The 16,480-nt window shown below is 40.9% G+C and overlaps 1 protein-coding gene across 1 annotated transcript; it reads right to left on the bottom strand.

The window, feature by feature from the left end:
• KCNRG (potassium channel regulator) lies at positions 1-4,332 on the bottom strand. The gene is made up of 2 exons (XM_075850060.1): positions 3,752-4,332; positions 1-329 (listed from the first exon to the last, which is right to left on the bottom strand). Exons 1-2 carry the CDS (start codon positions 4,330-4,332, stop codon positions 77-79), a joined length of 834 nt encoding a protein of 277 aa, XP_075706175.1. The 3' UTR covers positions 1-76.
• Positions 4,333-16,480: the final 12,148 nt, after the last annotated feature.

The following is a 16,480-nucleotide window of genomic DNA, read 5'->3' as shown; positions in this document are numbered from 1 at the left end:
CAGCCAAGTAAAATCCTTTTTGTTTTATAAATAACCATTTGCCATTCAGACTTGCTGCTTTTGGCCGCTGTGTACTTCATTTTTTTTTGTTCGCTTTGACTGGTTTCATTTGGACGGTTACATTTTTTTCAGATTTGGCTTTCTCTGGGATGGTTAGGACGTCTGGCTTTTTCTTCCTCTCAAATGTGTAGCACTCTACTTTCTCTTCGACTGACACCGCTCTGGTGCTCACCAGATTGAAGCCTTCTTTGAGCAAGATATCCAGCAGTAGTCCAAGTACATTGGTTCCATTTAATAGTTTCCTTTGGTCTGGCTTTACGGAGACATACCTGTGGCAAAAAATAATGAGCTAATGTCAGTGAATTCATAAACTGATAATAATCCCGTGAAGTGTCAGTTTTCAGACCCTGTTCTCAAGAGCGTTAGTATAGGTTTTCCATTTCATGCAGATGAAATTTCAAGTGTCCGTATAAGCTCTTTTTTTTTTTTTTTTTTCTCTTATAAAACATTAAAACCTCTTACAACAGAAAATTAGTTACCAATACTTTGCATATCCTTCCTATTCACAATGAATGGACGGGGGTGTTACAATATGGTATTGTTCAATGTAATAACTGAAGTTTTATGTTTAATTACATAAACCCCTGTTAGTGTTTACTGGCAATTTAAGAGGACCTGTCCGCTCTCTTCCAGTCTTCTTTTTATGGATCTTGAACATGTCCATTTAGAGCTTTTTATATAATGGGAGAGGGGGGCATGATAAAGACTACCTTTTGGGACACTTATTCCCCACCGGGATGCTTTACGGTTTGTGCCGCTCGAGCGGTGCGGCCACACAGCTAAGTGTAGTAATACATGAATGTATGAGAGCAGGGCTGCGGCTGTGTAATACAGCCATCGCCCCGCTCCTGAGTCCTGACGTGCGGATGATGCGATGCGGCGGCACTGAAGACCGAACATGGCGGGCGCGCTGCAAAACACCCTCATGTTCTGTCTTCAGCGCCTGAACCGCCGCTCATTAGTGCGGCGCCGGCCCCATTACCTCAGGCTGACCGCACGTGCACTTAATGTCAGGAGCGGGGCAATGGCTGTACTACACAGCTGCAGCCCCGCTCTATAACGGCGGAGATCAGAGAAACCTCATCTCCACCGCTATTCCCGTGAATGCTGCGATCAAAGCTGACTGCAGTATTCAGGGGAAAATGAGAAGGGGGGGGGATGCCCCTTGGATCACATCACAGGAATCCATGTGATGCGATTGAGGGACATACCATATATGGGCAGACAGTCCAGGGTCAATTGAAGGACCCCAGGGCAGTCTGACCATATTTCCTGTTAGGGCATACTTGGGCATGTCCTAACAACTGCCTGTGTACTATCAGTATACATGCTAATGTACTGGCATATAGATATATGCCAGTACATTAAAGTTTGTATTTACTTTTTTTTTTTAAAGTGATAAATACACATATACCTTTTTTACAATAAACATTAACACCTTCCCGACCGCCCACTGTCTTTTGACGTCAGGCGGTGCGGGTGCTTAATCTAGAGAGATGTCTTTTGGCGTCGCTGTAGATTAGGCTGATGAGCGCTCGTGAGAGCACTCATCCTCTAAGCAGGAGCTGTTATTAACAGCTCCTGATCTTAGAGCAGCCTCCTGAACACAGCTGGGGGTCGGCAAACATTCGGACCCCAGCTGTTTAACCCTTTGATTACCGCGGTCCGTGACCTTGGCATGATCAAAGGGAATTCCCCTCTTTGATCATCACCGGGATTCCGGTGATGCGATCAAACACCAGGGAATCCCTCTGCAGTCAGCCCTGGGGACCTACAAAGGACCCCAGGGCTGTCTGTTCCGTTTGCCTGCTGTTCGGGCACACTATGTTCTGCCCGATCAGCAGCCAGTGACACAGTGTAATGTATTAGCGTACAGAAGTATGCTAATACATTACAAGTAAAAAATAAAGTTCTCCCTTGATGGGATTAAAAAAATAAAAAAAAACTCCCAAAAAGAGTCTTTATTTTGCATTAAATACATTTTATTGCCCCTACACTAAATAAAAACAAAAAACCTACGCATATTAGGTATCTACACGACCGTAATAACCTGAAGAATTAATCTAATGGGTTATTTAGCCTGAAACGTGAAAGGGATAAAAAATAAACAAAAAAACTATTCCGAGAATCGCTTTTTCCTATATTCACGCCGTAAAAAAAAATAATTTTTACCCCCAAACTGTGGGGAAAAAAAATACTATTTCTCTCGCATAAAACAAGGCCTCATACAGCTACGTCAATGAAAAAATACAAAAGTTATGGCTGCTGAAACGCAGAGGCAAAAACAGAAAAATTTAGCTGGTCTTTTCAGGCCCGGTCATTAAGGGGTTAAAATAAGTCTCGATACATAAAATATACACATAGTCGGTATTGGCGCGTCCGTAATAACCTACACAATTTTTGTGTGTCATTTATGATGTGTATGCTGTAGAAAAATTTAATAAACTGCTTTCTTTTACTTATTGTGGGGCAGAAGGTGCGATGATGAATTTAACCTCCATGTGCCTCACATTAATAGTAATTAACCCCATCATGTGCCTTACACATTAACCCCATCATGTGCCTTACACATTAACCCATTATAACTGAGATACCTGATGGGGTTAATTACACGCCCAGTTGTACTTCAGAAAGGCTCATTTGCATAAATATAAAAATGCTCATAACTTGGCCAAAAATGCTCGTTTTTGAAAAAAAAAACACGTTACTGTAATCTACACTGCAGCGCCGATCTGCTGCAATACGAGATAGGGGTTTGAAAATCTGGTGACAGCCTCTTTAACTTCACCATTCACACATCAAACTTATCGAGAAGCTGGCACGTTCTCTGAGTTTTTCCAGCAAGATGGTGCACCACCACATTATGGGTGTCAGCGCCGAGCATTCCTAGATGAACAGTTTCCTGGAAAGTGGATTGGTCGTCGTGGGCCAGTTGAATGGCCCCCTAGGTCTCCCGATCTGACCCCCTTAGACTTTTATCTTTGGGGTCATCTGAAGGCAATTTTCTATGCTGTGAAGATACGAGATGTGCAGCAACTGAAACTACGGATACTGGAAGCCTGTGCTAGCATTTCTTCTGCAGTGTTGCTATCGGTGTGTGAAGGGTGGGAGAAGAGGGTTGCATTGACAATCCAACACAATGGGCAGCACTTTGAACACATTTTATAAGTGGTCAGAAACTTGTAAATAACTCATGAAAGAATAAAGTAACGTTAAAAGCAAGCACACCATTGTTTTTCTTGTGAAATTCTTGATAAGTTTGATGTGTCACATGACCCTCTTCCCATTGAAAAAACGAAAGTTGGATACAAAATGGTCAACACCCAGCTTGAAAAGTTTCCCCCCTCCCATATACTAATGTGCCACAAACAGGAAGTTAATATCACCAACCATTCCCATTTTATTTAGGTGTATCCATATAAATGGCCCACCCTGTATATGTATCCTGATGCAAAAAGCTTTCACAGTCTGCAAGTTATGTCTTAAATCTGATGACCATAGAGGAGTTGGTGTCATTGTAGCATTACTCTTATTTTTTTTTTGCTTACATTGGATAATGGGATTTATTATTTTAAAGGTACTGCATTTTATGGCTGTTTGTCTGCATCATAGGTCTCTAGTTCATATCATACAAGCCTACGCAATAATAATTGTAATTTTCAAAATTGAACAAAATTTATTTGGAACTCACCTTGCTCCGAATTGGTCTCCTGCTGAGGAGTCCGTTCCACATTGAAACACCAGGTCATGATGTGATGGTCTTTGTACAGGTACTGGAGCCAAAGGTTTTTGTGAGCCATATGGAAAGCTCCAGCCTTGAACTCCTATCGGCTGCTCTATAAACATTACAATACGATCGGCAAGAGCTTCAATAGTGCTGCTACATGAGCAAAAGATGCGGAAAAATGCATGCGTTTCTTGAAGTAGAAAACGCACGTCTAAGATTTCCATTCTGGGCCGATGGAAGCTCTCCTGTCCCAACTGTTCAGCCAAGGATGGAATCTGGTAGAATTCAGCTTCCCTCTGAAGTCTTTCGTAATCCGAGAAATCTGAAGGCAAAGTCAGATGTGATGTCCTGAGATAATCTAAAATGTAGTTAAATAGATTTCCATCCCGGTCTACAAAATATTGGCCATTTACTATCCTAAAGTCCCGATCACTGCCATCCAACATATGTGCAAATTTTGACTCTGGAAATCTCAGAAGGGTTGATGTCAGAGTGCTGAACTTCATGCCTCCCACATCGAGTGTTATGACTTCTTGGTTGCTCATTCTGGACCACCTTCCACAGTTTTAGAAAGATCTCACTAAGAGCTTAGAGCAAACTGTACCAAGGAAATGCCCTGCGCCTAGCAACCGTAAACGAAAATGTAAGCTGCTTGGGAACACCCATTGCTGTTGTGTAATATGTACTTCAGCCCTTCTATGCAAATCAACAAGAGGCATGGTTTGAATCTTTTGTCTGTCTCAATTTTGCTTGCCATAAGAAGTTTTCAACACTTTATTTCTATTTGCTGCTTATTATTGTATTTTTTTTCTTAAAATGCATTATAGTTGATTTTCAATTTTATTTTGTGGATTTGTCAACGCATTGTACTTTTATCTTGGTGGTAAAATTGAATTGTGGCATTCTGTGTTTGTTTTTGTTTTTAAAATAAAAACATTCGAGAACTTTTGAAAAACTAGCATTTTACTTGGTTTGAATTTTCTGCTTGTAAGAGAACATTATACGACACAAAATAGTTACTAAACATTTTAACATATGTCTACTGTGTTCATATCATTTTTTTTTGAACGTCCTTTTATTTTTCTCTGATGGGAGAAGGCTTAGGGTATGTGCACACGAGGGAATTACGTCCGTAATGGACGGACGTATTTCGGCCGCAAGTACCGGACCGAACACAGTGCAGGGAGCCGGGCTCCTAGCATCATACTTATGTACGATGCTAGGAGTCCCTGCCTAGCTGCAGGACAACTGTCCCGTACTGTATCATGTTTTCAGTACGGGACAGTAGTTCCACGGAGAGGCAGGGACTCCTAGCGTCGTACATAACTATGATGCTAGGAGCCCGGCTCCCTGCACTGTGTTCGGTCCGGTACTTGCGGCCGAAATACGTCCGTCAATTACGGACGTAATTAGTGTGTGTGCACATACTCTTAACTAGCAGCAATTTTTAACATTTTCAGGAACATTTCCTTTTTAACCCCTTCCCGACATTTGCCGTACATGTACGTCATGGAAAGTACTGACTTCCCGCATCTTGCCGTACATGTACGCCAAATGTTTGGGACCGGCTCAGAAGCTGAGCCGGTGCCATCATCACCGGATCTCAGCTGTATCTTACAGCTGACATCCGGCTGTAACGGCGGGGACCGAAATTAGCTTCGATCCCCGCCATTAACCCCTTAAGTGCAGCGCTCAAACGCGATCGCTGCACTTAAGGTGTTTGCAGCTCATCGGAACCCCAGTAATGAAATTGCCGGGGTTCCGGTGGCTGCAATGGCAACCGGAGGCCTAATACTGGCCTCCCGGTCTGCCTAGCACCGAAGCCGGTCAAGATCCGCCCGGCGGCGGAGCCTGATCGGCTTCCGTAGCTGCCGGCAAGATGGCGCCGGGTCAGGAGCTGATCCGGCATCATCAGCGGTGGAAGTCAGCTGTACTGTACAGCTGACATCCACCTGTAACGGCAGGAACCGGAGCTAGCTCCGATCCCTGCCATTAACCCCTTCGATGCAGCAATCGAAAGCGATTGCTGCATCGTAGCGGTTACTAGCAGATCGCCAGCCCTGACAGGCAATCGGGACTGGCGACTGCTGTTATGGCAACAGGAGACACAATGGTCTCCTGCTCTGGAAGCCGATTTAGGCCCCGCCGGGAGGCGAAGCCTAATCGGCTTGCTGTCAGTGAATGACTGACAGATCTAATACATTGCACTACATAGGTAGTGCAATGTATTAGAAAAAAAAAATATCTGACCGTTGGACCTTCAAGTCCCCTAGTGGGACTTGAAGAAAAGTGTAAAAAAAGTATAAAAAAAGTGTAAAAAAAAGTGCACAAAATAAAAGTTTGAAAACAGTAAAAGTTTCAAGTAATGAAATAAAACACAATCCCCCTTTTACTCTTATCAAGTCCTTTATTATTGAAAAATAATAATAAACCATATGTATTTGGTATCGCCACGACCGTAACGACCGGAGGTATCAAAATATTATATTATTTATTGCACGCAGTGAACAGCGTAAAAAAAAACGTAAAAAACTTTACCAGAGTTTCTGTTTTTTGGTCACTTTGCCCTACAAATATTAGAATAAAAAGTGATCAAAAAGTCGCACGTATCCAAAAATGGTACCTATAAAAACTATAGCTCGTCCCGCAAAAAACAAGCCCTCATACAGCTCCGTCGACAAAAAAATTAAAAAGTTATGGTTCTCACAACTTGGCGACAGAAAAAATACATTCTTTTTACAAAAGTTATTTTATTGTGCAAAAAGTTGTAAAACATGAAAAAGTGCTATAAATTAGGTATTGCCGGAATCGTACGGACCCGCAGAATAAAGTTAACATGTAATTTATAACGCAAGGTGAACGCTGTATAAAAAAAACGAAAAAAGCTGTGCCAGAATTGCGTTTTTTTGTTTACCTGGCATCCCAAAAAATAGGATAAAAGGTGATCAAAAAGTCGCATGTACCCCAAAATGGTACCAATAATAACTCCAGCTCATCCCGCAACAAACCAGCCCTCATACCGCTACGTCTATGAAAAATAAAATTAGTTATGGCTCCAATAAGTCAGGAAATAAAAAAATATGCAGTTGTGCCCGAGGGGAACATTTCTTCAGTTTGAAGAGGCGATTTTTCAAGGACCTAAAATTAGGGAACCAGGAAAGGGAGGGCCCAAACATATCCGCTGGAAGCGACGGTGCCCGTATTATACCAGGACAACACTTCCTAGCAAAAATTCCCCAAACTACAAAGGTGCGGAGTGTGGACCAAAAGGGGGATAAGAAAGGACGCCATATATCAGTGCGACACCGGCCTGTGCGGAAAGGATTGCTTCACAGCGTAACACACATCTATGGATCATTTTATTGTTTTTTTTTACCCCGTTATTATACCACCTGACTATGCCCCTTATATACTCCGCCCGGCTTACATATGCCCTACATTATAAACGGAAACACCAGTAAGACTCCAAACAAAACTACTACCAAGCAAAATCCACGCTCCAAAAGCCAAATGGCATTTCCTCCCATCTGAACCCTACAGCGGCCCAACCAGCAGTTTCCTTCCACATATATGGCACCGTCATACCCGGGAGAACCCTTTTAGCAATTTTTGGGGTGTGTGTCTCCAGTGGCATAAGCTGGGCACGACATATTTGCCACTGAATGGCATATCTAGGGAAAAATATAAATTTTTAATTTGCACCATCCACAGCGCATTCATTTATGGAAAAGATCTGTGGGGTGAAAATGCTCACTACACCCCTTAATAAATGCCTTGAGGGGTGCAGTTTCCATAATGGGGGTCACTTCCCAGGGGTTTATTTTTATTATTTCACATCTGAGCCTCTGCAGTTGTGAACCAATACTTTGTAAATCGCCAAATTAGGCCTCAATTTGACATGGTACGCTTTCACTCCTGAGCCTGGTCGACTGTCCAGGCAAGAGATTAGGGCCAAATGTAGGGTGTTTCTAAAACCAGGAAACCCAGCATAATAATTAGAGAGCTGTCTTGTTATGGTGGCACAAGCCGGGCACCACATATTGTCCACATATCTGTGGAAAAAATCCCATTTTCACTCTGCAACATCGAGTTCACACTAATTTCTACAAAACACCTGCAGGGTTAACATGCTCACTACACCCCTAGGTAAATGCATTGAGGGGTGTAGTTTCCAAAATGGGGTCACTTCTGGGGGGTTTCCACTGTTTTGGGCCCACAGGCGCCCAGAAACCAATCCAGAAACATCTGCACTCCAAATGGCGGTCCTTGCCTTCTGAGCCCTGCCGTGTGCCCAAACAGCAGTTTATGACCACATATGGGGTATTGCCGTACTCGGTAGAAATTGCTTTACAAATGTTGGGTTCTTTTTTTCCTTTATTTGTTGCGAAAATGAAAACATTTGCGCTAAAGCTACGTCTTATTGAAGAAAAAGGATTGTTTTTATTTTCACTGCCCAATTCTAATAAATTCTATGAAACATCTGTGGGGTCAAAATGCTCACCACGCCCCTAGATGAATTCCTCAAGAGGTGTAGTTTCCTAAATGGTGTCACTTTTTGGGCGTTTTCATTGTTTTTTCCCCTCAGGGGCTTTGCAAATGTGACATGGCCGCCGCAAACCATTCCTGCTCAATGTGATCTCCAAAAGCCAAATAGCGCTCTTTCCCTTCTAAGCCAAGCCGTGTCTCCAAACAGCCGTTTATTACCACATGTGGGGCATTGTTTTACTCGGGAGAAATTGCTTTACAAATTTTGTGGTGCTTTTTCTCCTTCAGTCCTTGTGGAAATGAGTAAAAATAAGCTAAACCTACATTTTCTTTGAAAAAATGTTGATTTTTATTTTCAGGGCCTACTTCCAATAATTTCTGCAAAAAACCTGTGGGGTCAAAGAGCTCACTATACCCCTAGATAATTTCCTCAATGGGTGTAGTCTCCAAAATGGGGTCACTTGTGGGGGGTTTCCACTGTTTTGTCTCCTCAGGGACTTCGTAAATGTGACCTGGCCTCCGCAAACCATTCCTGCTAAACTTGAGCTCCAAAAGCCAAATAGCGCTCTTTCCCTTCTCAGCCCTGCCGTGTCTCCAAACAGCCGTTTATTACTACATGTGGGGTATTGTTTTACTCGGGAGAGATTGGTTTACAAATTTTACGGTGCTTTTTCTCCTTCAGTCCTTGTGGAAATGAGAAAAAATTAGCTAAACCTACATTTTCTTTGAAAAAATTTAGATTGTCATTTTCAAGGCCTATTTCCAATAATTTATGCAAAAAACCTGTTTGGTCAAAACGCTCACTATACCCCTAGATAATTTCCTCAATGGGCGTAGTTTCCAAAATGGGGTCACTTGTGGGGGGTTTCCACTGTTTTGTCCCCTCAGGGGCTTTGTAAATGTGACATGGCCTCCGCAAACCATTCCTGCTAAACTTGAGCTCCAAAAGCCAAATAGCGCTCTTTCCCTTCTCAGCCTCGCCGTGTCTCCAAACAACCGGTTATTACCACATGTGGGGTATTGTTTTACTCGGGAGAAATTGCTTTACAAATTTTACGGTGCTTTTTCTCCTTTAGTCCTTGTGGAAATGAGAAAAAAAATCGCTAAACCTACATTTTCTTTGAAGAAATGTTGATTTTAATTTTCACGGCCTACTTCTAATAATTTCTGTAAAAAAGCTGTGTGGTCAAAATGCTCACTGTACCCCTAGATAATTTCCTTGAGGTGTGTAGTTTCCCAGATGGGGTCACTTTTGGGGGATTTTGACTGTTTTGGCACCGCAAGAGCCCTTCAAACCTGACATGGTGTCTAAAATATATTCTAACAAAAATAAGGCCCCAAAATCCACCAGGTGCTCCTTTGCTTCTGAGGCCGGTGCTTCAGTCCAGTAGCACACTAGGGCCACATGTTGGATATTTCCTAAAACTGCAGAAACTGGGCAACAAATATTGAGTTGCATTTCTCTGGTAAAACCTTCTGTGTTATAAAAAAAATTGTACTAAAAATTTATTTCTGCAAAAAAATATGAAATTTGTAAAATTCACCTCTACATTGCTTTAATTCCTGTGACATGTGTAAAGGGTTAAGACATTTTCTAAATGCTGTTTTGAATACTTTGAGGGGTGAAGTTTTTAAAATGGGGTGACTTTTTGGGTGTTTCTAATATATAAGGCCCTCAAAGCCACTTCACAACTGAACTGGCCCCTGTAAAAATCGCCTTTTGAAATTTTCTTGAAAATGTGAGAAATTGCTGCTAAAGTTCTAAGCCTTGTGACGTCATAGAAAAATAAAAGGATGTTCAAAAAACGATGCCAATCTAAAGTAGACATATGGGGGATGTTAATTAGCAACAATTTTGGGTGGTATAACTGCCTGTCTTACAAGCAGATACATTTAAATTGAGAAAAATGCTAATTTTTGCAATTTTTCGCTAAATTTTGGTGTTTTTCACAATTAAATACTGAACATATCAAGCAAATTTTGCCAGTAACTTAAAGTCCAATGTGTCACGAGAAAACAATCTCAGAATCGCTTGGATAGGTGAAAGCATTCCGGAGTTATTACCACATAAAGTGACACATGTCAGATTTGAAAAATGAGGCTCGGTCAGGAAGGTCAAAAGTGGCTAAAGAGGGAAGGGGTTAAGAAACAAGTTCAGTTCTGAAGTAACTTTGAGGGGTCTTTATATTAGAAACCTCTTGTAAATCACCCCATTCTAAAAACTGCACCCCTCAAAGTATTCAAAACAGCATTTCTGAAGCTTAACTCTGAAGGTAAAATGTGCAAATGTCATTTTTATTTATTTTTGCAGGTATTTTATTTTAACCCCTTCCCGCACCTTGACGTAACTGTACGTCGAGGTGTGCAGTAAGTTCGCGCACCTTGACGTGCAGTTACGTCTGTGCTTTGACAGTTAACCGCCGCGCGGCGGTTAACTGTGCAGGCCGGCCTATCGCCGCTGATTTCGGCAGTTAACCCCTTAATTGCGGCGTTCGATTTGAACGCCACAATTAAGGTGTTTAGCGCCGATCGGCAGCCCCCATGTGACATCACGGGGGCTGGCGATCGTACCCATGGCAACCGGACACCAGACAATGGCTTCCGGGTTGCCGTGTACAGAAGCCTATGAGGACCACCCGGAGGGTGGTCGTCGTAGGCTTCCTGTCAGTGTGACTGTCACGTCACAATGACAGTTTGAATGGATTACACTACGTGTGTAGTGTAATGTATTCCAGCAGCGATCAGAGCTGCAAGTCTAAGTGTCCCCTAGTGGGACAAGTGAAAAAAGTTAAAAAAAAGAATAAAAATGTTTTAAAAAAAGTGTAAAAATAAAAGTTATAAGTGACATAAACATGAACTGCTTTTTTTCCTATAATAAGTCTTTTATTATAGGAAAAAAAATGAACACGTAAAAAAAAAGTACACATATTTGGTATCACCGCGTTCGTAACGACCCCAACTATAAAACTATAATATTATTTGTCCCGCACGGTGAACACCGCAAAAAAAATAAATGAAAAACAAAGCGAGAATCACTATTTTTTGGTCACCACCCCTCACAAAATATACAATAAAAAGTGATCAAAAAGTCGCATGTACGCCAAAATTGTACCGATACAAACTACAACCCGTCCCGCAAAAATCAAGCCCTTACACAGCTTTTTTGACTGAAAAATAAAAAAGTTACGGCTCTCAGAATATGGTGACACAGAAAATAAATTATTTTCTAAATAAGTTATTTTATTGCGCAAACGCTGCAAAACATAAAAAAAAACTATATACATCTGGTATCGCCATAATCGTACCAACCCGCAGAATAAAATATAACGGTCATTTATAGCCCAGGGTGAACGCTGTAAAAAATAAATAAAAATCATTGTCAGAATTTATGGTATTTGCCGAAAAATGGAATATAAAGTGATCAACAAAATCGCATGTACCCCAAAATGGTACCAATGAAAATTACAGATTGTCCCGCAACAAATAAGCCCTCACGCAGCTCCGGTGGTGAAAAAATAAAAACAGTTCCGGCTCCCAGATTATGGTGATGCAAAATGTGCAGAGCGTTCCAAAAGCGGATAAGATCGGGCGCCATTTATAATATAAGTGCAACACTGGCCACATATCTGCGGATTATTATTTATTTACCCCATTATTATACCCTGCCCAGCCTACATTTGCCCCCACATTATAAACTGAAATACCAGCAAAACGCCAGAGCTTCTACCAAGCAAAATCTGCGCTCCAAAAGCCAAATAGCGTCCCTCCCTTCTGAGCCCTACAGTCTGCCCAAACAGCCGTTTATGTCCACCGATATGGCATCGCCATACCCGGGAGAACCCGGTTAATATTTTATTTGTGGTATTTGTGGCACAAACTGGGCACAACATATAGTGCACTAAAATGGTACATCAGTGGAAAATTGTAATTTTCACTTTCCACCATCGGCTGCGAATTAAACCCTTCGCGCACCATGACTTAATAGCATGTCGTGGTGATATATGGAGCGTCTCACGCATTGAGCCCGTGCCATACGCTGCGGGTGTCAGCTGTGTATTACAGCTGATACCCGGGACTAACGGACAGAAACAGCGATTGCGCTGTTACAGGAGCCTGTAAAAATCACAATAAACTGCAATACATTAGTATTGCAGTGTATATTACCAGTGATCTAACGATCGCTGGTTCAAGTCTCCTATGGGGACTAATAAAATATGTAAAAACAAAAGTAAATAGTTATTATTAGTGGAAAAAATTTGATAAATATTTAAAGTCCAAAAAGAAACCCTTTTCATATTTTTTCTCCTAAAGTAATGTAAAAAAAATACACAAAATTGGTATCGCTGCGTCCGTAAAAGTCCAAACTATTACAATATACCATTATTGAACTCGCACGGTGAACGCCGTGAAAAATAAAGAATTTTAAATGGCAAAATTGCAGTTTTTTGGTCACCTTCGCTCTACCAAAATTTTTTATAAAAAGTGCTGAAAAAGTCTTATGTACCAAAAAATGGTACCAATAAAAACTACAGCTCGTCCCGCAAAAAATAAGCCCCCACACCGCTCTATTGACGGAAAAATAAAGACGTTGTGGCTCTCGGAAAGCGGGGAGGAAAATCGAAAAAGAAAAAGCAAAACATGGATCAGTCCGGAATGGGTTAATTTATTTTCTAATGAAAAAACATTTATGACCACATGTGGGGTATTGCCGTACTCGGGAGAAATTGCTTTACAAATGTTGGGGTGCATTTTCTCCTTTATCCTTTGTGAAATTGAAAAAATTCAACATTTTTATGGAAATAATGTTGATATTAATTTTCACGGCCTAATTCTAATAAATTCTGCAAAAGACGTGTGGTGCCTAAATGCTCACTATACCCCTAGATAGATTCCTTAAGTGGTGTAGTTTACCTAATGGGGTTACTTTTGAGAGGTTTCCATTGTTTTAGTACCTCAGGGGCTTTGCAAATTCGACATGACACCCAAAAACTATTCCAGCTAAATTTGAGCTCCAAAAGCCAAATGGTGCCCCTTCCCTTCTAAGCCCCGGTGTGGGTCCAAACAGCAGTTTATTACCACATATGGGGTATTGCTATAATCGTAAGAAATTGCTTTACATATGTTAAGGTGTTTTTTCTACTTATATTCCTTGTAAATATTTTCAATTTTTAAGTTTTTTCACAAAACGTAGATTTTCATCTTCACATACTAATTCAAATAAATTTAGCAAAAAAACTGTGGGGTCAAAATGCTAACTTTACCCATAGATAAATTCCTTGAGGGGTATAGTTTCCAAAATGGGGTCACTTTTTGGGGGTCTTTACTGTTTTGGTACCACAAGACCTATTCAAACCTGACCTGGTACCTAAAATAGATTCTAAAAAAAGGAGGCCCCAAAATCCACTAGTTGCTTCTTTGCTTCTGAGGCTGGTGCCTCAGTCCATTACCGCACTAGGAACACATGTGGGATATTTCTAAAAACTGCATAATCTGGGCAATAAATATTGAGTTGCGTTTCTCTGGTAAAACCTTCTGTGGTACAGAAAAAATGTATTACAAATTAATTTTCGGAAAAAAAAAATGAAATTTGTAAATTTCACCTCTACTTTGCTTTAATTCCTGTGAAACGCCTAAAGGGTTAAAACACTTTCTAAATGCTGTTTTGAATCCTTTGAGGGGTGCAGTTTTCAAAATGGAGTGATTTATGGGGACTTTCTATTATATAAGGCCCTCAAAGCCACTTCAGAACTGAACTGGTCCCTGAAAAAATAGGCTTTTGAAATTTTCTTGAAAATATGAGAAATTGCTACTAAAGTTCTAAGCCTAGTAACGTCCTAGAAAAATAAAAATGTTCAAAAAACGATGCAAACATAAAGTAGACATATGGGAAATATAAAATAGTAAGTATTTTGTGTGGTATTACTATCTGTTTTACAAGTAGATGCATTTAAATTTAGAAAAATGCAAATTTTTGCTAATTTTCTCTAAATCTTGGTGTTTTTTACAAATAAATATTGAATTTATCGAACAAATTTTTTCCCTAACATAAAGTACAATATGTCACGAGAAAACAGTCTCAGAATCACTTGGATAGGCAAAAGCATTCCGGAGTTATTACCACATAAAGTGACACATGTCCGATTTGAAAACAGGCTCAGTCCTGAAGGGGTTAATCTTTAAAAAAATAAAATAAAATAAACATTTCTTACACACCAGGTGTTAACAGAGAAACACAACCCAATATTTACCCGGATTCTGCAGTTATTAGTAAATATTACATTTGTGGTCCTAGTGTCCTACTTGACTAAAACGCAGGCCACAGAAATGGAGTGCCATGTGGATTTTGGGGCCTTCTTTTTATTTGGATGTTTTCTATGCACCACTATAGGTTTACAGAGGCCTTGAGATGCCAAAATGTAATCCCGGAATTTTTGGAAAATGCACCCCTCAATGAATTAACCTAGAGATACAGTGAGCATTTTCTGACTTTGCAAACAAATTTTTATTGAGTGTTTTATAGCACTATTACAAGATATGTAACATATCAAAAGCGATACATGAGGAAAGAGAATGTACAATAGCAATGACATACATAACAGGAAATGACAGGATATACATTGTCCTACAGTATTCACAATATCGCGTATGTGCGTTAAGATACATTTTATTACAAATAACATTAGAACAAAGTAATCAATCAATCATAACACACCCCCCCCCCCCACCATAGCTCAAGGACCGATCAGTTTTCAATCAGTCTACCAAAAAAAAAAAAACAAATAGAACATCAGATCTAGTAGTCGTATGTAACGACACCTATAAGCTTCGTATACCTCCTCTCATTGCAACGAACCTTCACTGAGGCCCCAAGTTACCTAGCGTCCCAGCAACTGCTCTGGTCAAATACCAGGACGTATAATGAAATGGAGCCATCAACTCCACAATCTCACTTTGTTGATAGTGCTTACAAATAAAGACCTTCCATTTCTGGAAAAATTTGGAAGCTTTGGCCTCCGGTGTACGTTCTATATCTAATTTATCCATAAGTATACCTTTTTTCATCTGGTACATAAGATCCGTAAGTGTAGGTATAAGGGGCGTAAGCCATTGAGCCAATACGCACCTTTTAGCAATAGCAAAAATACATGGGGTACTTGGGGTACACAAGGAAGATCAGGAAGGATATGGAACAAAATAGATAAAGGGTCCAAGGTAAGTGAGATTCCCCAAGTATCCTTTATAAATTGCAATATTTCGGTCCAATACGGAACGAGTTTGGGGCATCTCCATAATCCATGAAGAAGATCTGTTTTGGGAGTGGCACACCTTGGGCAAGCCACCAGTCTGTCTGGCGCATTTGGATGCGGGGGTATATTGAAACCATAAATAGCACGATGTAGAAACTTAAAATGTGTTTCACGCTATTGCTCGTTTACTACCGCTTTTTTCACTCAACCACCCTTCCAGAATTTGTTGGGTTAGGTCTGAGACCGGGAACTCTCTATTCCAGGCTTTAAACAAAAGTGCATATGTAGACCTCACCTGGCGAGCCCTAAACGTTTTATAAAGAAGTGATAAGGAGGCTTTAGATGGAGGAGATCCAATCAAAGAATCAATAGGATTTTCCAAGCACACCAGTGAAACGTCTCGGAGTAGGGAACGTAAAAAAGAACGTAACTGACAATAAGCCAGATAATGATGTGAAGGGACATTAAAAGTATCCACCAACTCCTGAAAGGTCATTACACGGTTTTCAGAAGGGTGCAGGATGTGACTAAGTGTAGAGATGCCCAAGGCGCGCCACCGCCAAAAGTGAGAATTATCCCTCCCCTGCGGAAAACCAGGGTGTCCCCATAGATTCATGTGTGGAGATAGGCGCTGAGGAAGCTTAAACGAGGCAGGGAGCATACCAAAAGCAGTATGCAATAAAGATAACTGCAGCGAATATACTATTCCTGCCTCTAGCGAATAATTGGAGTAGTAGTTAGATCTCTGCATCCAATCAATCCCATGACGAGCAAGGCATGCTAAATTGTACCTACGGAGATCAGGGAAATTGAGGCCCCCCAAGTCTTTGGGTAGCATAAGCTTCCGAAGCGCTATCCTTGGTCGTTTTTGAGACCATATAAAAGAAGTAAAAGCAGCATTAAGTTTCAAAATATCAGTATGTTTAAGGAGAAGAGGTATAGTCTGCATCGGGTACAACAA

The sequence above is a fragment of the Rhinoderma darwinii genome, chromosome 2 (assembly GCF_050947455.1).
Source record: "Rhinoderma darwinii isolate aRhiDar2 chromosome 2, aRhiDar2.hap1, whole genome shotgun sequence".
Lineage (NCBI taxonomy): Eukaryota > Metazoa > Chordata > Amphibia > Anura > Rhinodermatidae > Rhinoderma > Rhinoderma darwinii.
Note: the sequence above shows the minus strand (reverse complement) of the source record. Positions and strands in the feature narration are given on the sequence as shown.